The following is a 26,080-nucleotide window of genomic DNA, read 5'->3' on the forward strand; positions in this document are numbered from 1 at the left end:
CAAGGACAGAAATGTCGAAAGGACACTTCCCAATCCCAAATCATACCTATTCAATCTATGAAATCCAGCCCTATCCTAACCCTGACCTTGACCCGAAAACCCGGTTGTTTGTAGGTCCGAAGACCCGAAGTAAAGGAAGAAGCCAACTATGGGCCATCTCAGTGGAAGACATGGTGTTTGACCCAGAACCCATGGAAATTGATGATGGAGTTCCATACTTGGAAGTCTGTGCTGATCTAGGAAGGAAGCTGTAGCTTGTTGAAGAAGAGTCAAGTTGATGGACTTAAAGTATAGTTGGACATGATTCGAAGGCATTTTTCTATACTAGGTAAGTCATATGTTGTGTTGGGAGAAGCCCATGAGGTTTGGACTTGAGTTGGGCCTCCAATTCCATGTCTGGGCCTTCTAGTTGGTCAACCAAGCAATCGACCAACAAGTCCAGTAATCCAAGAAAATCCTCTGTTTAGGGTTTTTCACTTTCTATTTAAGTAAACTTTGTGTTTCTTAGTATCCTCTGCCTCCAAAACTCTTAGAGAACGTGGGAAGACTCTTTCAAAGCTCTCTTTGGTGATTTCGAAGGATCTTTGCGAAATCTGAAGCTTCTCATCTCCGATCTGTCAATCCAAGGTTAGTGATCTCTTCTTTGTTGTGATTTATCCTTCCATAATCTTATTCTGGATTGAGACTACGAAGAAGATGCTGCATCCTTGCAACCATCTCTTCCATAATCTCCTTCCATTATCAAGGTTTGATGACATTTACATTGATCTTCGCCATGATCCTTGTAAAACCCTCATGAAACCATGGTCTCCCTTTTTGATTCACTTTCTTAACGTGATTGGATCTAATTTTCTTGATGGAATTGTGAATGACTTCTAATTATTTCCTACTAGGATGAGATCTGATCATCTCTAGTTTTTTCCATAGATTCATAGTATATTTTTCATCGAAAACTAGGGTTTTCACCAAATTGGAGAATCATGATTTCAAATTGGAAGGTAGTGTTTTTAATCATTGTTAATACCTAATCTATACTCCTTTAGTGTCAGAATATTGTTCTAAAGGTTTCCTCCAAGTTTCATAGAGTTTCGAATCTTGTAGATTGAGTTTCAGATCAAAATCCATGTTTTTGCTTCGTACTGACTCAGTTGGTCGACTGGTTGGTCGACTAGGTCAGTAGACCAACCAATCAACCAAGTAAGTCATAGCTCTATTTTTTGCTCGATTTGATTCGTTTTCTCTCCAATCTTTTAGGCCTCTTTCCTAATGTTGTATCTATGATTGTTTAGGGTTTATTTGCTAGGTTTGGAACCTCTCTTTGATCTTTGGATAATCATCAACGCTATTTAAGGTATGGACAGTTATTTTCATAATAACATAGACTGCGTGTAGTTTAGTTTCTGATTTCGGAAACTCTTAGATTCGCTACTGATATTGTATTTTCTAATTATGATGTACTGTTGTAAGTACAGTAGCACCTTACTTATGTTTTCTTTTTCATTATTCAAGTATAAATGTATGCTTATTCATGTATGTTGTCTAAAGAATGGATCATGCTTTTACATATTCTTTTATGTGATGATATGTCGGGTATGTATGATGTGACTGATTTGAGAATGTGATTGATTATGTATGATTTGGGATTGGGAAGTGTCCTTTTGACATTTTTGTCCTTGGACATCAGTGGAAATAGTATGGGATGTTTCCAATGATGCCCTTTGACGCTTTCCAGGATTATTGGTTGTCATACCTAGGGCTGTCTAACAATGTTTGGCTAGGATGTCCCTATTATATCAGACCCGATTCGGAAGGGTATTGAGACCAAATGACCCGTGGCAGCAATGGGGATTCATGGGTGCTCAAGACCGGTAACCAACCCGTGAGAGGACGTGAATCACATTGTGGGGGCCATTTATTGGTAGGGTTGCAAATAGTGGACTTGGGCTCATGGGCGCTCAAGACTAGTAACCAATCCATAAGGGGACATGAGAGCTTCTTGTCTATTATTTGTGGATGACCAGTAGGGTTGATGAGTCCGTAGTCAGGGACAATGCTGACTCTAGTGTGAAGGATACCGGAAAGGATCACCAGGGGCGAGGAATGGACGTATCTGGATCTGAGTTGATATGACTAAGTAGATGACATGCATTGGGTTAGGCTTAACCTTGACATGTGCCAGTACTTAGACCAATGGCGATGTGAGAGAGCGGTGACCTATACCTCAGTCATGGATTGTCCTGAGGGATGAAAAACCCACTACCAAACAGCGTTGTGTGATGAGACCCTCCTAAAGAAGTATGGTGCTATGACTAAAGCATGTCTGCCTATAGAGTCCAACATATATAGAGTTAGATTCATACCTTCATTGTTTGTTTCATATTGCATTGCATCATTTTATGTTCTGAAATCATGTTATTTATGTTGTTGTGATTTAACTTGCCTTACTGAGTTCATTTGAACTCACTCCTTTTTGTGCAACCTCTTTTGTTAGATTACTCTACAAGTACTGAATACTATGAAGGGAAATATGAAAAAGCACCAGTTGAAGAAGCGTACTACACGTAAGGTGTTGGCAACAATGAAGACCACATTGATGATCCCACGATTGATCACGTTGTGTACTATGATTAGACCTAATGTGGAGTGGGAACGTTTGAGTTGGTAATGAAGTCCATTATTATGAAGACATTATCTATAGAGTAGAAGACTCTTAGTTTAGTTGATTTCCATTTCTTTACTTTTTTTAAGAACAGTTGTATTTCTTTTTAAACTTACGTGCTACATTTCGCTGTAATTGTGGAGTGAGATTATGCCTCACTCTACTCCTTTTTTATGTTTACATCTGGTATTATTTTTCACACTCTGATTATACTGTCATTCTTTTCCTTATTTGGATCTTTTATTTATAATATTTACACATTGATTATATCTGTTCATGATTATGTTGTTGTTTATGTGGGAGGATGATTTCCTCGATACTTGATCTTCGGTGCTGTGGATCACACACTCAGGTATGCCAGATAGGGTACCGGCTGGGTGGATGTGACACAATCACATTCTCAAATTAGTCATAACATACACCACCGATATCTCATCATATAGAAAGATATACATAAACATGATCAATTGCATATGTAACTGACAAGAATAAGTATTCATAATCAAAAGAATACATGAACATGATACTACTGTAGTTAAAGTACTTGCATCAGTAATATAATAGTAAGAAAATACATTTATGGTAGTGAATCCAAGAGAATCCCAAAATAGAAACTAAAATTCACGCAATCTACGTAATTATGGAAATAATTGTCCTTACCTTAAATGACTCTGATGAATATCCAAAGATCAAAGAGAGTGGTTCCAAACTTAGAAAATAAACCCTAAACAATCATAGATACATCATTAGGAAAGAAGCCTAAAAGATTAAAGATCAAACGAATCAAATCAGACGAAGAACACAGCTACTGTCTTGCTTGGTCGATTGGGTGGTAGCTTGGTCTAGTCGACCAAGCAATCGACCACTTGAGACAGTACGAAACCAAATTGTGGTTTTTTATCCGAAACTCAATCTACAAGATCTGAAACACTACGAAACTTCGAGAAAACCTCTAGAACAGTAATCTAACACTAAATTAGCATAGATTTGACACTAACAATGATCAAAAACACTACTTACTAATTTGGTAAAATTCATAGTTTTCGATGAAAACATGCTATGAATTCAAAGGAAAAACTAGAGATGATAGGATCTCATTTTAGTAGAAGATAAGCAAGAGATCAGACATGAAACCATCATGCATAATAGGTCTAACATGCTAAGAAATCAAATCGAAAGAATAATCAGGGTTTCATGAAGAATTCACAATGATCATGGTGAAGATCAATATGAAGATCATAAAACCTTAAGAATGAAAGGAGATTGTAGAAGAGATGGTTGCAAGGATGCAGCATCTTCTTCATAGTCTCAATCACAAAGAATAAAACATAGTAAGAGTAGATCTATACAACACAAGAGAGATTACTAACCATAGGGGAAGTATCTGGATCTGACTTGATACGACTGAGTAGATGACTTGCATTGGGCTAGGCTTTACCGTGTCATGCGCCAATACTTATACCAAATGGTGATGTGAGAAAGCGGTGATTTAAACCCTAGCCATGGATTGTCCCGAGGGATGTAGGACCCACTACCTACCGGAGCCGAGTGACTCGACTTACCCAAGAAAGTATAGTGCTACTGACTTAAAGCATATCTGCCATAGAGACTAGCCTACATATAGTTAGATTCATACATGCGTCGTCTGTTTCATATCATCTTGCATCATGCTATGTTTTGGATCATGTTATTTATGTATTATGGAATAACTTGCCTTGCTAAGTTCTTTTGAACTCACTCCTTTTTGTGCAAATGTTTTCTTAGACTATCCTGCAGGAACCGAGGAAATTGATGGCCAATTCTATGAAGCGCTCTTTGATGAAACACACTACCATCAAGGTGCTCGCGATCATAAAGACTACGGTGAAGATCCCTCGTTGGATTATGCTGTCTACCAGGACTAGATCTTCTCGAGAGCGGATTCGACCGTATCTCATGTCTTTTGTTTATATTTACGAGGATATTTTTGTATAAGACTGAAGAAAAATTAGTTTAGATATTTATCCCTTAATTTCTCTCTTTTGAGACTTGAATTGTAAACCCTAAGGCTGCGTTTGTTTGCAAAGGTGGGGTGGGAAAAAAAAACATGTGGGTCCTATGTGTAGTGGGATGAGGGAGAATGAAAGGAAAGTAAAGGGTTTTATGGAAAAGTGATAGTGGTGGGTCCCACTTTTTACTTTTCCAAACTTTCTCACAAAATCCAACCAAATTTGTGGAATTTTAAAATGGCTTGGGGTGGGAAAGTTGGGTTGCCACATCACTAGACAAGTTTCTTTATTCTTTTACTTTCTCACCCCAAGCAACCAAACAATTTACAATTTTGAAATTTAAGTGAAAAGTAAGAAATCTACAATTTTTTGAAGAATTTTACTACCCTGTTTTTCCCAACCCACCTTTATTCCGGCAAACAAACACAGCGGGCGCAACTCAAGGGGTGGTACTGAAAGGAAAAAAAATTATAGAAAAAACTCAACTTCAGGCTCCAAAAGAATTGGTAGGCTCCTGCACTCGTTTTCTGATTTCTCAAGAATCGGAGGTAATAAACTGCAGACGCTTCCCATATTGGAAAATTCGGCCTCGCCTAACCCAGAAGGAAGACTGCTTTCACTCTCTCTCCCCCTCACCAGGCTAGGAAATCCCTTGTTTGCAGGTACTTAATTTCAACTCTTTCTTCACACATCAAGCACACACCAAACCAGCAAATCGGTTCTCTGCATGTACTTGGTTTCAACCCTTTTTTTTAACTTATAATGAGGCTTTCTGCTTCCGAGATGCTGAAACTTAGGTCTGTTCTCATTCTATTTAATTCCAAATAAAGCTTCATTTTTTCATTTTTCATTTGATTTTCCTACTTTCTGTTCAATCTAATCCACCAAAGCTTGAAGGTCCTTGAGTTTCATATTCAATTAGTTTTTTCTTGCAACCCACTATTGGCCAGAAAGGATTAGAATCTCGCACTTGGGTATGGATTCACTGGTTTTTCGGCATTTCATTTTTTCTTCCCTTCGTCTAATTTGATGTTTCAGTTGGCGAAAATGTATGTTGTTATTTGTTAGTATCATATCTATCATGGCATGTCGGAGTTGATTTTGTCTTTGATCCCAATATAATAATCTTCGAATATCGACATTGGGTGCCTCAGGATGGGGGTTATCAACCAATTGCTCAATGCTAATAAATCTGTTCTAATTTGTTTGCCTATAACTGAATTCATCAGGTTTCTGGAGTTGGAAAGAACAGAGTTCTTGACGGCTCTAGGGTACCACCAATTTGGGCTTAATGCAGCTAGTATATATGTCTTGCTTCGTGCTCATTATTTTTGGATGACATAATCTATGTATAAGTTTTCTGTGATAAATCTTGTACATCTTTTCTGTTTCAAATGAATATTTAGATTATTGGTCCTCAATATCTACTATTAATTTAAGGATTATAATTAGTTTTAAAGAAACATATGCACTGAAGCCTTAGAAAGCTGTGTGTAATTCTGGGATTAAAACTAGCTATTGGGGATCCAATGTTGGCAGACAGATTCATCTCAATACTGTGATCTAAGAAAGCAAAAGTTAAAATTGAGAACTGCTGTAAGGCACCAATCAGAACCTAGAGTAACCTCAAAGTCCGGTCGAAATGTTCTCTTTATTGGAGTGACCATCTGCTCCAAATTTGGGCCAGAACTGATGGCAGGTGCTGGGATCTGAATAGGTCTCAAAATAGGAAAACCTTCAAAATAGCAACTTAAGAGTTGTTGGCCAAACCAGCCAGCAGTAGGAAGCAAATGCCTTTGCAATGGTTGATCATTCTCCAAATGTCTCTCAAATGTGCTGAAAGACAGCAGAGACATTAATATCTGAAGTTGCAGCCGAATCTAGGTAGAAAACCTGAATCACAGATGTGCAGCAGCTCTCCTATTGGCAGCATGCACAGCAACAGACTGGGGTGGTGATTAAGGGTTTATTCAGATCTTCAACAATAAGGGTTTTGCAGACTCCTGAGCAGCAGTAGGGGAGATTAATTGGAAGTGGATGAAGAAAATAGAATGAATGGATAGATAGGGGAAGGATGTTGAATCTTGCAGTTTCTCATCCTCTCTCAGGATGATAAATTGCTAATCAACAATCTTTCTTTCATGAATAAAATCTTAGGCACTAAGTAGCTTTTTACATTATATAGGTAATGCCTCCCCCCCAAAAAAAAAATTGAAGGGATGGCACATGTAAAAGTACAAGAAGAAAGCTCCACAACATAGCAATGGACTAACCTACAGCCAAATCAAGCTGAAGGAAATCCGAACAAAGAGGAACAAAGGATATCATCAAACCCAAAAAACAAACCACCTGTATGTAAAGTTGACCTTCTTCTCATTATTATCATTATAGGGAGGAATGGAGGGAATCACCGAATATCTGCTTTCATTCTTAGAAGCTAAGGAAAGACTAACTTGTTCCAAAAATTTGCCTACTGTTGATGCCAAAAGCACTGTTATCTGTACTAGGTGTAGAAGTCATCTCCTTCCTCTCTGGATTATTCATTGGAACAACCTGTGGCAACTTGAGTTGGGATCCCAATGATTTAGTGAACTTTCAATGGACATTCCTATGTGGCCATCTCAGCATCTGTTGGTTCGATTTCATCTAATGCAAGAAGATTCCATCAACATCAGTAAAGATGGTGCCTCCCTCTTCCATGAACAGACATTTATCCACCAATTTATTCCCTATTGAACACATACTAGAGATTCCTCTATCTTTGGTGACCTCTGTGGCCCCTTAAGAAACTAGGAAATACAGAGTAACTTGAAATTCGAAATTAATGCAAATGGAAACTAAGATCTTGACATACAGGAAATTGAAATGAGCTAAGTTTGCTTGATAATTGATAGACATCCAAAAAATATCTAAGAAAATAATTCTTAAGTAGAAAGAAGTCCTCCAGAAACTCCCAGCTGACTTCCTTGATGGGTTGTTGATTGATGCTCAAGGATTTCAATAAGCCAGCTGCTGTGACTAGAAGAAAAAACAACTGCCTTTATAATTTTAGGTTTGAGATACTTGAAAGAACTCCCAGCCATGTGGGCTGGCCCAGCTTAAAGCTAGTCGTCCTATGGCCATGGATTGTTTTATATAGATCAGATTTGAGGTTCTTGTGGCTGGTGTTTTTCCTGCAATAAAACCTATATACATCACTGAGATTTGCTGGTATAGATTGTAGAAACATCCAAAGTGATGTTAATTGTGTAGTCTTGTCTCCGTGATTTTATCAGTTTGTTTAATTCTTAAATGTAAACATGAATTTCAGTTCCTAGCTTTTAGAATGGATTTTTAGATATGTGATGTTTGACTTATTTCCACTGCAGTCATTATGGGGGTGAGAGTTGGGTTTCTGTTTCTCCTTGTCCTGGGTATCATATGGGCTCATGTGGATGCTAGGATCTTTCCAATCTCTGATGTTTCAGGTAAGGATTTTTACTTCTTATCAAGTTTATATTGTGAAGAACTTCCTAAAGTTCAAGTACATAAGACATGCACACTCTACTACTGTCATGAGGGTATCGTACCATATCTTAAAAACTTGCACCTGTGGGGTGAGTACTCTATTTTTGCTCCCTCCTGGCTGTGCTTGTCCAATGCATCTACTATCTCATCCAACCTTCATTGCACCTCTACATTGACCTCCAAATAATTTGCTGGAACATGTAAATGATATTCTAATATATTTCAGATGATTAAATCTGCTGGCAGTTGTCCTCCAAAACTTTAGCAAACCTGGCAGAAAACTTTCCAACATTTTAACTCTTATGAGATTGATATCCCATCATTGTTTTCCTGTTCCTTTTTGCTGGCAGATATTGGTGAGATTTCAGTACTATTTCATTTGATAAAATATGCTGGCAATACTCCTCCCAAACATAAGTAAACCTACTAACCTAGCTGAAATGATGTTCCTGCTTTTTAACCTCACGAGATTGAGATCTTGTAGTTGTGTTCCTGTTCCAATCAGTTAAAGTTTGTGGGAAAATTCATAAAGTCCCTAATGTGCCTTTGTTGCGTAGAGAAGTGATTATCCTTTTATTAGAAGCACATTTGCTTTCTCTTCTGGACAAAAAAAAAAAGAGTTCAGATTGGCAATTGCCTTCTTTTTGTTGTAGTTCTGCAATTAAGCTATGAGGAGCCTAAAAGTCAGATTCAAGCTTCTGCAGTTGCCACAACAAATGAAAGAGTCTGCACATTGTGCGAGCAGTACACTGCCCAGTCACTGGAGTACCTTCGTGAAAACAAGACCCAGACACAGATCATTGAGGACCTTCATCATACCTGCAGTATGTTGCACTCCTTCAAGCAACAGGTAACCATCAGTCTCATGCCACTGCTTAAACAGCTTTGTTGACCATGTGACCGCTGTATAATCTGAAAAATACTGAAATGTGCAGTGTTTCTGAGCCTCATCTTTTATATATACTGATAAGTTTTTTATTTGAATAATTGAGCGTTTTCCAGTGTGGTTTGAATGGCTGATTCAATTAGAAGCTGCACAGCTGCTCCTTGCACTGTTCCTTGCCTGTACAAGGAGCTTTGTACTTAGGCAGTTCAGTCTGACAATTGTTCTTTTCTTTTCTGTTTTCAAGTATGGGTTTCCTAAATCCAAAATCGTAGATCATCCAAGCCATTTATAATGGTTCTTCGCCACCTACCCCGACTACGTCTCTTTTTCTAGTGTCATAGTTATGAGTGGAATTCAGGACTCCATTGACCTTTTTCATTGATAATTAGAATCATCTGACCATGCACAGGTTGGTTAGTTATGATGAATACAGTTTCTAATTTTAGGTCAAACTTTCTTAATGTACCCTATGTGGATGTCCTGATGAACAATTTAAGATTGGAGTTTCATATTCTAAACAAAAAATGGTAATCTTCATTACTGTAAAGATAGTAGCAGGAAACCTCAGCAACTATTATACTGTTAAGCATTTAAACCAACTTCGTTATTGTTCCAACAAACTGGAATGGCAGTGTCTTGCATATTCTGATGTTGTGGAATTTTTTTCAACAAAATTCATATAATTCTGACACCTAACCATGTCCACTATCTATTTTTTTTTTAGTTTGTTTTTTTTAAGTGGAGAGCAATGAACTATTTTTCCTTTCCTTGATAGTGCATCGCATTGGTCGATTACTATACACCGCTTTTATTCATGGAGCTTGACACAATCCAACCTGAGGACTTCTGCTGGAAGATGAATCTTTGTGATCAGACGTTAGTTGCTCCTCCAGAACAGAAACAAAATGGCTGTGCTCTGTGTCATCATGCTGTTGCTGAAATTCTGGTTAAATTGAAGGATCCTGATGCACAGGTTTGTACTTACACAAAGTTCCTCAGCAAATATTTCTCTATAGTATGCAATAGGAACAATAGCCAGGTTCTTCTTCTTATTCCTGAATGAATGTTCTAGATGCTTATAGCTGATATGATTTTCATTATTTCTCCATTGCATCCTTCTTGTTCTCTCTCTCTCTCTCTCTCTCTCTCTCTCTCTCTCTCTCTCTCTTTTCTTTCCCTTGTGCAATGTGCTTAGGATTCCACAAGTATTTTAGTTCCTAAGTCACAATCCTTTTTTTGGTGTCTTCTTATGTTCTTCCATTTTGTTCTATGTGGTTCCTAGTATCTATGTTGGAACTTCACAAAGGTATGTACCATATACTAGCTTATTGTCTTCATCAATCCATATTTAAAAGGAATCTGAAATTAAGTTGCTTAAAAACTATCCAACCATCTAGACCTGAAAAACGGAAATTTACATTCGTAAAGTAAATATCAAATTTTATACTGGTTGATGTTACTACTTTAGTGTCAGTAAGAATCTGTAGTCAAACTCGGCTCTATTGTCCCTTATATCCTGTTAAACCACAAACCTTATCTTACGTATATTAACAACCACTCTAATCTTGACTCTGAGAACAGATCTTGCTGATCATTCAAAACCTCTTTTTTCTTTGCCTTCAAACACCAAATGAACCAAAACAGAATACATCACCTCGATGAATTTTTTCAAACCATAAATCCAGTCCAAAATCCTCAGGATGGATCATACCTGATCATCAGATAACCTTCTATCTCCTCCTTTTGCCCTGTGCACCATGATGCATGATAGGGAATAATCATCCAGAATATCTGTTTTGCACCTAAAAGAGATCAAGAGCCACTTATCTCCTTTTATAGAGTGTGTTTCCTTTTTTATTCTTATTCTGTTATATTTATTAATTTTCTGATGCAAGAATCTAGTTGAATAATTCTGATTGTAGCCAAATTTTATAGAAATGCTTCCAGTGCAAACTTAAGAAAATTTTGCGAAAACCTAACTTTCAGACCTTCAAGAGACACAGAGAGAGAGAGGACAGTTGGAGGAAAATGAACGAGCTTTGGTGTTCTACTGTTTCCATTCGACTTGGAGAAGGAATCAGGCAATAGGCTTCCGGATAAAATGGATTATATGAAATCCATGCCTTTTATACCAGAGTTCTAAAAAGTGGATTTTTAATCCTGAGATTAGCTATTGTGGCATCTCAACCGCGAATCAGCCTCTAGGATAAAATGTGGATTGAGTGTATCATCTGATTCTAGATAATTACTGTGATCGCAAGGTCAAAATTCCTCATGCCCTAATCGTTTCGGACCAATCATACAAGGGTAAAAACGAAACAGAGAACAGAGAAGACAACAACTGATGACGGAGTTCGGCTGTAAAGCCTACGTCTCCGGGACTCTAGTGTGAATCCAATCCACTATAGGTTTGGGTGATTACAAACTAAAGAAGAAGAACAGCAAGGAACATATAACCTGTAATACAACGTATCTGGTTCTCATATGACCATCGAACGATCGCCTTGCTCACACGATCAGAAGCCCTATCTTTCCATGATCAACAACCACTTAGAATCACAGTACCAGAAGATCGAAGATGGAAGCCATGAACGAAACCCTCAAGAGATGTTTCAAGAACCCGTAGCAGAGAGCAAATGAAAATCAGAAAACTGAGTTACATCCATCCCGTGCGAACCAAAACCCCAGCCTTATAATAAGACTTGAACCACATGAACCAAAACAAACCGGTTCGGTTCAATCACTAAATACAAGATTACCAGATTACCCCAACATTCTCCCCCTTAATCTGTATCCCCAAAGAACTAACTATAGTGAATTGGATGCGACCGTCATCGTCCACGTATACCTGCACACACAAGACAAAAGAAAACATAGTACAAAACAAATAAAGAATATGCAAAATACCTAGACACACTAACCATGCAACACTAATGACTCCATGCAGATATACCATGCAACAGATCGCACCGTGAGAGAAAACCCTAAACATAACTCATAACTCATAACTCACTCATACAACAATGAAGAGCAAACATGCACACACACAGGCATATATCCCAAAACTGAGATAAACAGAATAAGAGTTATAAAAAAATTTGGGCAGCATCTCCCCTAAAACTGCAACAAATGCAAACCTGATAAACAAACAAATAACCACAAGACACACACCACAATCTAAAAAACAAGTAATATACAAATCAAAAAACTTACAGAGCATATGTACTAAACAACATTACCAATTCTCAACAAATCAAGACAATGTAAAAATTTAGAAAGAGGCAATGACTTAGTACCACAGTCTGCAGGATTATGCTCAGTACTTACCTTTTCAACTAAAAGTGAACCATCAGTTATTTTATCCCTGAGAAAGAAGTATTTAATATCTATATGCTTGGTTCTATCATGATAAACAGGATTCTTACATAAGAAGATAGCACTCAAGTTATCAACAAAGACAACGAGTTTAATCTTCAAAATACCAAGTTCACATAACAAACCATTCAACCATATACTTTCTTTAACACATTCAGATGCAGCAACAAGCTCAGCCTCTGTAGTGGACAGAGCAACTATAGGCTGTTGTTGCACCTTCCAACTGATGCAATTACCAGATAACAGAAAGAAATAAGAAGATAATGATTTCCTGTTATCTATATTACTAGCATAATCTGAGTCAGTATATCCTTCAAGAATAAGATCACCAGGTGTGGACTTGAACACTAGACCTTTATGAACAGTACCTTTCAAATACCTTAAAAGCCACTTAAGAGCAAGCCAATGTTCTTTACCAGGGTTAGATATAAACCTACTCAATACACTAACAAGATGAGCAATATCGGTGTCTAGTACATATCATAAGATACATAAGAGAACCTAAAAGACTAGAATAAGGGATCTTTGACATTTCATCTTTTTCAAAATTATTCTTAGGACAATGATCATTTGAGAGTTTAAAATGTGAAGCTAAAGGAACATTTACATGTTTACAATCAAGCATGTTAAACTTCTTAAGCACTTTCAATAAATATAACCTCTGACCAATGAACATAGTATCCTCCCCCTTATCCCTATGAATCTCAATCCCTAAAATTTTCTTGGCTGTCCCAAGTTCCTTCATCTCAAATTCAGATTTCAGCTTGTTCTTAACATCTTGAATCAGACTAGAATCAACACAAGCAATCAATATATCATCAACATAAAGTATAAGATATAACACAACAGAATCCGAAATGAGAAAATATAGGCAACTGTCATAAACACTTTTCTTAAACCCTACACTCAACACAAATGAATCAAAACGTTTATTCCATTGCCTAGGAGCCTCGTTTAAGTCCATAGAGAGATTTCTTCAACAAGCAAGCTTGTGATTCATCTCCACTGCCGAGATGCCTAAAGGTAGTTGCATATATATCCTTTCTTCTAAATTGCCATGAAGAAAGGCGTTTTCACGTCCAATTGCTCTATTGTCATTTTGTTCGAGCAACAAGGGACAACAACAACCTTATAGTCTTATACTTGGCAACCGGAGAGAATATTTCATCATAATCCACCCCTTCTCTTTGAACAAAACCTTTTGCAACAAGTCTGCCTTATATCTTTTGGAATTATCAATTCCATCATCTTTGATTTTAAATATCCACTTACAAGGTAATAACCTTTGATCCTTGGGCTTCGAACTAATTCCCAAACCTGGTTCTTATTTAATGAATCTAATTCATCATTAATGGCTTGAACCCATAAATCTTTATCTTTGGAACCCAAAGCTTCTTCATAGGAATTAGGTTCTTCTAACCCAATATCGAGACAAATATCAGTCTCATGTGCAAAGTTGGCTACAAACCTTCTAGGTGGCCTAATCATTCTCCTAGTTCTATCCCTGGCCAATTGGTAACTACTCAGATCAGGAACTTCTTCCACCTTACCAGTAGAAGACTCAGGAGAGGGCAATGGCCCACTCTCACTCTCAGAAACTACAACCTCAGACTCTTTATTACCAGAGCTAGGTTGAGGGGAAGTCAAGGGTACTTTTGGTATACTAAAATCAAGAGTCTGAGCAGGACTTAAGAAAACATCAGCCTGCCCTAAATCAAATTGAGTGAAGTCTGTCATTCTTTGATCAAGTGGATTCAAGTTGGTATTGTCAATGGAAAGACAAGGGAACACACTCTCCCTAAAGAGAACATCCCTACTAATAAAGGTCTTAACACCGAGCACGATCCCTATCCCATAGCTTGTATCCTTTCACCCCCTCGGGATAACCTAGAAAGATGCTCTTTTTACTCCTGGGTTCTAATTTTCCAATACTCTGATGAGCAAAGGATTCACACCCAAATACCCTGAGGTAACTAAGACTGGGAGGTTTACCCCACCACATTTCCTCAGGGGTTTTAAACCCTAAGGTAACAGAGGGACTCCTATTGATTAGGTGAACAGTTTGTTATGTGACTTCACCCCGAAAAACCCTTAGGTACCCCCGAACCGATGAGCATACATCTAGTCTTGTTTAAAATTGTCCTATTCATTCTTTCAGCAATACCATTTCTTTGAGGGGTGTATTTAACGCAGTCCTATGCCTTTGAATCCCTTTATCATTACAAAATCCATTAAACATTTCATTAACAAATTCTAATCCATTGTCAGTCCTTAATGTTTTGACTTTCTTATCACTCAAGTTTTCTACCAAAGCAACCCAATACTTGAACTTTTCAAAAGTTTCATCCTTGGTCTTCAATAAGAAGATCCACACCTTCCTTGAGTAGTCATCAACAAGGGATAAGAAATAAGAATTTCTACCATAAGACAAGACTGAAGCAGGTCCCCACAAATCAGCATGTACATACTCTAATATATCCCCGGATAAGTGAGACCCAGCTCCAAAGCTTAACCGGTCTCGCTTACCTAAGACACATGACTCACAAAACTCTAAGTTATCAATGACATCCTTGCCAAACAGGCCTTGTTTACTTAGAGCTTGCATTCCTTTATTGCTTATGTGTCCTAGCCTAGCATGCCACACACTAGTGATATTTGATTCACTTGACGGACAACAAGTATTGGAGATATTATTAAGGAATGTACTACCATCAAAAACATACAAACCAGACCGAGAAATGCCCTTTAAACATACATGAGATCCCTTAGATACGAGATGACTACCCCCGAGAGATACAAGTTACAAATCCAAAGACTTGTCAAGGCTACTAATTGAAATCAAGTTTCTCTTTAAGTCGTGTATGTATCTAACATCATGTAATGTAAAAACAGATTTATTGTGATTTAACAATTCAACAGAACCAATACCAACTACATCACATAAATCATCATTACCCATCATAACTTTGGCATTATTCAACTCGGACACAAGTGTGTAAACCGGTGTAAGTGTGGACACATGTGATATGTACAACCTGAATCTAAAATCCATCCTTCTTGCCTACTAACCTCGAAATGGTAAGCACCTCACTGATGTCTTCATAGACATTGGCTTGACCATTCTTGGGTCCGGGCATATCGAATGGGTATTCTCCAATTCCTTCATCTTTCTCTTATAAGCAAAACAGTTTTTCTTAAAATGTCCTACTTTCTTGCAAAAGAAGCATCTCTTGAGGTTTGTTTCGGACTTGTTGTTCCCATTATTATTCTTATTGTTAGACTCATGGCTTTCAACAACTTTCCCTTTTCCTTTTGGTCTCCCTTGTTTGTAAGAGCCCTTGCCCTTTACAAACAGGTTTTCCCCACTGCCCTTAGTCTTACCAGAAGCCAATAGTTCAGACTCCCTATTCTTTAAGGCATCAATCAATTGTTCTAGGGAAATGTTTTGACATGCATATTTGATTGAGTTCTTCACAACAAGGTAATCATTATGTAATGAATTCAATAGGATAATAGACAAGTCCTGATTTTCCAATTTAGTCTTCTCACCCGTATTGGCTAAGTCTTGAATAAGCTTCTTAAATATATCTAGGTTCTTGTCAAGGGTAGTTGTAGGGTCCATCTTAAACCCATACAACCTCTCCTTTAAATAAATTTTGTTACCTAGATTCTTCTTCCGGTATATCTGCTCAAGCTTGTTCCAGGACTTTTATAGGGGTGTTGTCTTCATCATCAAGACACCCGATGACCCCATCTCGTGATATTCCGCAGCATGCATCCAATTGCATTCTCCATCACTTCAGTCCTCAAGACTGGATCAATACTTTCAAAGAAAGCATCTGGGTCATCAATAGATCTTAGGAGCTTCGTTGAGCCATTAAGGCTCGAACCTTCCTCTTCCAAATCCCAAAGTCCCCGGTTCCATCGAACTTCTCAATGTCTACCCCTGGAACTCCCCATAGGAGTATCCAAACTTAGGTAACTAGGGTCCCTCCCTAGTCCTACAGCTCTACTAGAGCCCGTGGTTATAACACTAACCACACCGGGAGGAGTATCCTCCCCGGTAGACTTAAACCCTTTCTGGGCTCCACTTTGAACCCGGTCCAAAACACTAATCAAGATATATAAGAATTCAATTCACAATACCGATTAATCAATTCTGAAAAATGAAGATTATTCTAACAAAGTGTTAAATAATCAATATTAATTAATCACAAAAAAAGAATAGTCTCGGTTTATACAAATTATAAAAACAAGCAGCCTAATAATCGAGATGTTAACACCACAGATCAATACATACCAAGTATTAGATCAATACTAACACGAAAAAATTAGACAAAGATATATTATAATGAGAAATTCAAGATTGAATGAGATTAATTACAGCCAAAGACATATCAGAATCATATATCTATACTCAGATTGTTTCCTTAACAGATTCTAAACACTTAACAGAGCAAACAAACAATTATATGAAAATATAACAGAGATTTATATAATCCGAATCAGAGTCATATCACATACCAAACATATGAGATGAGAATCAATTTCATACGTTCATACTTATGATAGAACTTGAATGGAAATTATACAAACAACATAATAATTCATATAACAGAAAATGTCAGCAGCGAAAGAAATTAAAAAGAATTTAGAATAACATGTTACAATCTTAACCGTATAGACTATCTTCACAATTTAGGGTTTACTTGATTTCACAAAACCTAAAACGGCGAGGGACCATGATTAACTTAGCTCGATGCCAATCATGGATCGCAAGGTCAAAATTCCTCATGCCCTAATCGTTTCGGACCAATCATACAAGGGTAAAAACGAAACAGAGAACAGAGAAGACAACAACTGATGACGGAGTTCGGCTGTAAAGCCTACGTCTCCGGGACTCTAGTGTGAATCCAATCCACTATAGGTTTGGGTGATTACAAACTAAAGAAGAAGAACAGCAAGGAACATATAACCTGTAATACAACGTATCTGGTTCTCATATGACCATCGAACGATCGCCTTGCTCACACGATCAGAAGCCCTATCTTTCCATGATCAACAACCACTTAGAATCACAGGTACAGAAGATCGAAGATGGAAGCCATGAACGAAACCCTCAAGAGATGTTTCAAGAACCCGTAGCAGAGAGCAAATGAAAATCAGAAAACTGAGTTACATCCATCCCGTGCGAACCAAAACCCCAGCCTTATAATAAGACTTGAACCACATGAACCAAAACAAACCGGTTCGGTTCAATCACTAAATACAAGATTACCCCCCACAACCCCACATTTCCCCTTTTCCCCCCAACCCTACCCTTTCCTATTTCTCAATTCTCCTTCCCCGCTTGTTTCCTGCCCCCAAGAGCCCCCCCACCCCCCCCCCCCCCCCCCCCTTCTCCCCCGTCCTCAAGCGAAAGCGCGCGCAAGCAAATCCCCTAAATCGGGTGGAAGATTTGAAGAGTCATATTACATTCAGGTTACCTTTTTAGGATTAGATTTGAAGAGTCATATTACATTCAGGTTACTTTTTAGGATTAGATTTGAAGAGTCCTATTCGAATTGGGATGATTATGTTGATTAATACTGTAGGAACGAAATTGCTATAAATAGGGGGAAGGAAGAGTAGAAGAGACATGTTTTTGAGTTATTGGGTGAGAGTTATTGCTCTTGGGTAGCCGTAGGATTCACCTACTGCTAGTAGACAGTAGTGTGTTTTGTTTCTCGTTCAACTTTTATTCAAAGTCCATTATTAATATTATCTTCTTGAGTTATTCCATCTTTGTTAAGTTGCCTCATTCGGGTACTTAACACTTCCTTACAGATTTATAAGAAAGACGCTTGAGTTTGATTCCTATCCACTGCAACATTATACAAGAAATTTTGTTTGATGACATCATACTTCTAGAGAAAGAGAAAAAATAGAGAATTACTATTGCACCCTGGTATTATGGCAAAATTACTACCTCATTTCTTGCACTTTCAAAATGACTAAATCAGACCCCATAGTTTGCCTAAGTTTACTATTACCCTTCTGCTGTTAAGAGCTGTTTGTTAATTGATAACTTGGCACCTTTCCATTTTCCAAAATTCCCAAATTAATCTTAAGAAACATTATACCAAACATCATGAAGCAAATTACTATTTTACCCTTCACTCAAATTAATAATTTTCACATTAAAAAATTACCCTTTAAATAAATAAATAAAATATAATAATTATTATGGTGTAAAGAGATGGGTGAAGACATACTGCCTTCACCCTTTTTCAATTTCCAGAGCAGGAATTGTAGAAGATCTGAATTGATGATAGAACAGACGATTTCTTAGTTGATTCCAGCACCCCAATCTCTGAAACCCCAAATTGGAATGCAGCCCCACCCTTGTTCTCCTGTCTTTACTCTTGAATAGATGGACAAGAAGCTACTGGATGCTCTACTGACACAGGAGAAATCAAGAAGAGCAAGGAGAGAACTGAAGGGCATTTTCTTAGCATTTACTTCTATCACTAAAAACGTAGAAAACAAAAGAACATTAGCTCAAATTGATATAGAAGAAAAATCAGGAAGAAAGTAAGCCATTGGGCTGGTTTAGCAAGAGCAGAAGAAGCTCAGATTGAGGAAAACATAAGATGAACAATGATTCAAAGAAAACAACCAAAAAAATCAAAAATTAGGAGCTTAGCATCCAGGGAATCATAGCTCCATGCCTTTGTCTGTAATCACAGGGGGATGAATGCAAATTTGATCTGTTTAGTGGCTTAGTTGAGATATCCCAAAACCCAAATTGCCCTTCCGAAGCCAGAACTCTGCTTGTATGGTTAATGACGCCAGCTGATATGTATTCTTTGATTGAGGGTGAAAAAAAAAACTGTCTAGTAGAGCACCATATAACACTCCAACCATTTGTCTCTCATTATCAGCAGGTTGGGTCAGCTCCTTGTTTTGAAGAGGTAAATCTCTTCTTCTATGTTTACTCCTAAATACATGGACAAGAATCTTCAGATTCACTGAATGCTAGCCAGATAGTGTTGGCACCTTTCATGGATTTGATCAGTTCATGAATCTGAGTATTGGAGACACTATAAATATAAAAGGCAATGAGAAAAATGAGACAGGCATGGTAGTTTTCCATGTTCAGTATTTCGGGAACTCATTCTAGTTCAAACACAACTTGTGCAATTTTCCAGGTGTTGCTTCTATTCTAATCAGTGTTGGGGATATGGATGCACAAATACGAATGAAGAAGAACGCAAGCAAAACTCACTTGAGGAATTTAACGTGGTTCGGAAAAACTTGGCCTACGTCCACCAGAGAGAAAAGAAGTTTAATTATTTCAAAAAACCTCACACCACTCTCATAATCCCCTACAGGGATTGATGCATCTAGGTCATCCCACAAAGACTATTTATAGGGAAATTTAAAACCCTAATCCTAATATAATTACAATTTTAACTCAGTACTAGTAATTAACCCAAACTTTGTTTCAATTACAAATACAACTAAAACTTTAATTACATGGACCCACAAAATACAAGACACCCAAACCCAACAATATCCACCTTGGCTTTAATTTTGCAAACCACCTTGAAAAAAACCATTGATGATGTCTCTGCAATCTCTCGTCTCTATATATCCGCCACACATTACCGCATGGCCCACATCCCCTTTAGGGATGTAATTCTTAGCTGCCATCACTAAACCAGACTGGCGCACACCCCACACCCAAGGTGACCTGTACAACTCATCATCGCTGCACGATGTGACATGGCTCCACCTCTCCTATTGCTGCGATCGGCTCCGAGAGATCTTCGCCAATCACCAAGTCAGAAGCAAAATCAGCTTCCTCCAGAATCTCCCTTGTTTGGTACTTGAACAACCCGCAAATTTTATCTGCCTATACCCCTTGCTCGAGTGCTAACTGGAGCTCTACCTATTTCCACACTCCCTACAAGCCTATACAATTTACCTGATCTATGTCCTTCTTACCCTCAATCAACCTAAAGAACTTGACCATTGATCTCCGTACGAACCCACAAGATCAATATCAATCTGATTTGTGCCCTTTGTACCCGTCATCAACCTAAAGAACTCTACTTTTGATCTCTGCACGAATCCACATGATCAGTACCAATGGAATGAAATCTCCTCAATCTGTCACTTCCACTGAGTTCGGAATGCCCAAAAACCTCAGGAACACCTAACCCCGTACAAAACATTTTCACACAAAATCCTGTGGAAACAACTTGTATGGTACCAATCCAATAATAAAAAACAAAAGAATATTATTTTTTTTACTTCCTTTTTGTCTTTTCTCTAACCGAGTCAAATTCCCCCCCCCCCTTCTTTCTCCACGTTCAACTTTCTCACATTCTCAACTATTTTTATTTTCTTTGATGTAATCATTACATCATCAGGGGAAAAAAGTTCAAGAACCTAGAACCCATGACTAAAACCAATCGTTCTTTCCTCATAATTTCAACTCCACCAAAAACTGTCTAACCATCTTCTTCTCTTTCTTTATATTCCGACAATCAACTGATCGAAGTACATCGTCCTCTTCATGACCAAAACAATTGCCAACAATCTAACCACCGATCATTGTCTTCACAATCTTAAACCAAGATCGTCCCACCCTTTTTTCGTTCACCGATCAACTCCGATCTGAACAATCACAAGAAAAAAAAAAAAGAAGAAGAAGAAGACTTCATGATCTCTGTATTAGATAATCATATTTTGATCAATCTATCAAAGCCTTCCCCATTCTCCTAGCACCTATCCTCTCCTCCCTTGATCTTCGCACACTTTCGGTGACGATCCATTGAACCTTGCTCTGATACCACTTGTTGAGGATACAGATGCACAAATACGAACGAAGAAGAATGCAAGTAAAACACACGTGAGGAATTAACGTGGTTTGGAAAAACTGTCTTTGTTCACCAGAGATAAAGAAGTTTCACCATTTCAGAAAACCTCACACCACTCTCACACCTCACAAAGTGTTACGCTTTGCTTGCCCCCAATCCCTATCCCTAGGATGGATTCCCCATTCCCCTACTGGGATTGATGCATCTAAATTATCCCACAGAGACTATTTATAGGAAAACCTAAAACCCTAATCCCAATATTATTACAATTTTAACCCAGTACTAATAATTGATCCAAATATTTTTTTTTTAATTACAAATACAACCAAAACTATAATTACATGAACCCACAGAATACAAGACACCCAAACCCAACAATCAAGTAGGAGTTCAACTCTTTTTTCCTTCCAATCTGCAATGGTCCATGTTGAAATGTTGGAGAATCAATTTTAAGGTTTCATGATCAACACCCTACATTAGCTTTGCAATGAAACAAGACTTTTTTGGTTGTTCTTTTGTTTTGAAAATTGAGGAAGCTGGGTGAAGGGGATAGCTTTTCACCCATTTCCAAAACCCATATGCAGTGTCATACTTGTTTTCTTAATCAATTAAAATGTTAACTTTGTAATTTGAAATTGTGGTGGGTAATTTACATGTACCTCATTTTAACAAAATAGAGATGGTGCACTAACAGATAATATTCACTTAACACCTTTGAAGCAAAGGGGGAATAGTGATTTTGGTAAATGCAGGGTTTGATTATGTAATATTTTTCTATAGTTTGGGGCCCTAGGGCATAGTAACTTTCCCAGAAAAAAATATTGTAGCATAAAAAATAACAGATCAATGAAATTTTTTTGTCCATTTATTACATATCTGTCGTAAAATGACACCTAGGCTTCTCTTTTGTATTCACTGCAGTTGGAGATAATCGAGGCACTTCTAAAAGGATGTGATTCATTGGAGAACCATGTGAAAGAGGTGAGAACTCTTCAGGAGTTTTAATGACAAATACACCTTGCCTCAAAGAGTATTGACATGGTTTTATTTGATCATCTTGGATTGCCTAATTTTGTCCAGAGAAATACAAACCAAAGTGGTTTTTCTTTACTTATTTTCTTGAATATCTTGGTTACTGCTTTAGCTAGATGTGCATTGTATGTTCTGTTCTTGAAGATGATATGCATTCCTTTATATGGTCAACCATAAAATCTCTGTAACCCTTCTCCTTTGTGATGCATCTACTGGATATACCTCAACTAGGATATCTATCATCGGTCCAGTCGATTGCATTATTTTGATGCTTTATTACAATGCGTGACCTTGGTATGTCTTTCCACAAAGACATGATGCAAAATATTGAAGAACATCTAATCTGTATCAATGGCAGATTTGAAAAAACTGGAGTCTAAAACATGAGATGATGCTGTGGTTGATGAAAAATTAGCAAATTTTATTGAGAATTCGTTAGTTCAGCAATGATTTGTAAGTTTACTTGGAATTGTTTTCTTTGCTCATTCATGTTTCTGCATCTTCTGCAGTGCAAAAAGATGGTTTTTGACTATGGGCCACTGTTTATGGACAATGCTCTACAGTTCCTTCAAGTGACAGACGTTTGCTCTGCTATCCATGCATGTAAACCTTCAACCACTAAGGCTGGACAAGAATATTCTGATGCTAAAATATTCCAACTGTCTCAAATTTAAAGCTGAAACCAGAAATTGGCCAGAAATGACAGAGAATGCCACGGAATATGCTATTATTGAGAAGAGGAAAGTCATGGCCTTCTTTTCTTTTCTTTGGGGTGTGCAGGCAATGCAGTTCATTTGATCTGTAAATGTTTGTTGGATCTCACAATAAAGAGATTGGATATTGATATATCTTCCTTCAGTGTTACTCTGGCTATCTTTGACCTTTGGTGTTGTCTACTTAAGGAGATTGTGAATGAGAGTCAAAAAGGGTAATTCTTGAAAAATACAAAATCCCGCGAAAATATTTATGAATCCAAGGGAGGAAATGAATAAAATACAAATTTTTGATAAATTACCCCCAATTTTGGCATGGGCTGCCCAAGATAGGCCTTCAGACTTATAAACGGTTAAAAACCATTTAGAAAGGAAAATCTAAATTTACACCTTGGTAAGGTTAGGGGTGCAAGTTTGGCCCTGGCGGCCTTGACCCGCCCTGAGCCCGAATAGGGCTTGGGCTAAAGATTTTGGCCCTAAGGGCGGGTTAGGGCCAAAATATTCTGGCCCTAAATTAAGGTCAAGGGCGGGCCTGGGATTATTCTCTGGTCCACCTAGCCCATCCATGATTTTGGCCGTGTCTTGGCCCTTATTCTATCCCTGATTTTTGCTCTGATTCTGACCCAAATCTTGGCCTTGATTTAGGCCCATGATTTTTGCCCTAACTTGAGTCTGGACCTTCCACCCATATGGAGAAGAATTAATTATGATCCACATGGGCGAATATTTGACACGCGTCAAATTTTAAAAACATGATCACGTTTTGTAAAAAATTAATAAAAATAAATTATATCTTCATTATCAATGTAATAAGCATCACCTATTTTTGGCCCAATCCTGACCTTGATTTTGGTTCTAGTCTTAATGTTAATTTGACATTGACTATGTATTAGATTTTTACCCTAATCTTCACATTAACATTGATATAACTATAAGTCTCGACTTTGACCTCCAGTCATTTTGATCATATTAGACTATGAATTCACTTTTTATATTATTTTTAAGATAATTTTTATTTTTTGAACTAAGTCATTTTTAATTCCAAAAAAAAAAATTCATGGATTTTTTTTTGTTGGACTAAAGCAAGATAATATATTATAAATAATAAAAGCTAGTATATAAAGAATTAATATCTAACAAATCTACACCCCAACTTCTCATCATGAATATTGATATCTTTCTTTTGCCTCTAAAATGACATTTCAAGAAGAAAAAAAACACTTATTAAGGACAGATAGCTATGTTTGTGATATGGGAAAAGAATCGTTGAAACGAGTCCGCCCGAGGTTCAACCCTCGACCCTGGTCGGGGACGAACTGACCGATTCAGACTCGAATCAACTAGGTTCAGAGATGGCGTGTTCAAGAAGAAACAACGGCTATCAATAGATATGCACGAGTCCAAGATTCCTAGGACGTGTAACGGGTCAAAGCGACGGTTATTAACTCTCGCGGAATGGAAGATCGTGCCAGCTTGAGTAACGGTCACGATCATAGCATCAAGATCGTGCGATTAGAGGAAGTTATCCGTTACCCCACCAACGGGTCTAATCGTTTGGATCTGACGGTCATCAGAAGAAGGCACATACGAATTCAACGAGTGGGATTCAAAGGTAAACTCTATATAAAATATCACCTACGTATGAAGAAGGTATTTGAATCGTATTCCCAAGTATCGTATTCTTACTTTCGCTCTGCATCTAGTCAGAGCCTTTGTGATCAGTTCATCAACTAACTTAGCCATCGGAGGTGGACTCCCGACCCCCACGGTCGAGCCACATCTGACGATTGTTTTGCAAGTCATTCTTACGTGATCTGAGGGCTGAGCAGATTTTGGACGCATCATTTGGCGCCATCTGTGGGAATCGCTTCAGAAAGTCATGGTTACCAGATTAGCAGCAGTGGTTGCGGCAGCTTAGCGAGATGCTAACATTCAACTTCCTGAGGGGAACAATCCAGAAGATATCCCTAAAGGAAGCCGAGGTCGGGAAGTACGAGAAGATGGAGGACAAAGGGGTAATGATCAACTACACCCTCCGAATCCTCTCCAGCAACAGTTGGATCAAATGTAGGTCCAATTCTTAGAGATGAATCAGACGCTTCGCACCCTGGCCCGGCAGATGGTGGCTCCACAGGCTCTTGATCATAGGGAGGCTAGAAGGCGTGTAGACGAAGCGAAAACGCTTATACCGGCGCTGCGAGGGCATTCCCCACATGGAGACAGGCAGCCAAAATTATGGTCTGAACATGTGTGGGAATTCCCGAGAGTGAGGTAGAGAGCGGCGAATAGGGGAGTTACCTGGAAGAAACGATCGGTATGTCCGACCACAATCACGCCGAACCGGGTCCTCAACGAGGTTGGCCAGGGGAGTATGTACTCACTCGCCAACCTCAAAACGATCGGGTCGAGAAAGTTATCGGACTAGTGGCGGACGTCCAGTCCACATTGGCCAGGAGTTGGCAGATATTAATCAAAGTTTGGAATTGCTCTCCCGAGGGAAGATGGCTGATGACATTTATTCGGTCATCAGGAAAACCCCTTTTGCGGAGGCAATTGCTGGATTTGTGTTTCCTCACAATTTTCGACTCCCAACTTTCTCTTCGTTCGATGGTTCGGGAGATCCTGTTGCCCATATCAGTTATTATCAGCAAACTATGGCTGTGGCTGGTAATTCAGACGAAATCCTTTGCAGGGCATTTGATTCGTCTCTAACCGGTGCAGCACAGAAATGGTTTTCAAATCTTCCTTCAGGAAAAATTGCCGATTTTGAGGAATTGGTGCGAAAATTCATTGGTCATTTCCAGAGTGGAATCCAGATCAAAAAGATGGAGGAAACTCTGTTTACTATCAAGCTAGGGAAGAGTGAATCAATTCAGGAATACCTAAAATGATTCAACAAAGTTACTATGGAAATTGAGAATCTAGATGAACAAGTAGCTAAAACTGCTTTGTTCACTGGACTCACCAATCAGAGACTCTTGGAGTTATTACTTTAAGACATGCCAACCACTTATGTTGAACTGGTACAAAGGTGTCAAAAGCAAGCGGAGGTG

General features: G+C 38.2%; 1 protein-coding gene across 1 annotated transcript; it reads left to right on the plus strand.

Annotated features, from left to right (window-relative positions):
• The first annotated feature begins 5,088 nt into the window (after window positions 1-5,088).
• LOC149022363 (uncharacterized) lies at window positions 5,089-23,291 on the plus strand. Its single transcript, XM_089150493.1, has 6 exons — window positions 5,089-5,309; window positions 8,016-8,114; window positions 8,808-9,004; window positions 9,816-10,013; window positions 22,204-22,263; window positions 22,824-23,291. Exons 2-6 carry the CDS (start codon window positions 8,021-8,023, stop codon window positions 22,986-22,988), a joined length of 714 nt encoding a protein of 237 aa, XP_089006619.1. The 5' UTR covers window positions 5,089-5,309; window positions 8,016-8,020; the 3' UTR covers window positions 22,989-23,291.
• The last annotated feature ends 2,789 nt before the right edge of the window (window positions 23,292-26,080 follow it).

Source organism: Hakea prostrata, chromosome 3 (assembly GCF_041222555.1).
Source record: "Hakea prostrata isolate BN-2017 chromosome 3, UWA_Hpros_2, whole genome shotgun sequence".
Taxonomy (NCBI): Eukaryota; Viridiplantae; Streptophyta; class Magnoliopsida; order Proteales; family Proteaceae; genus Hakea; species Hakea prostrata.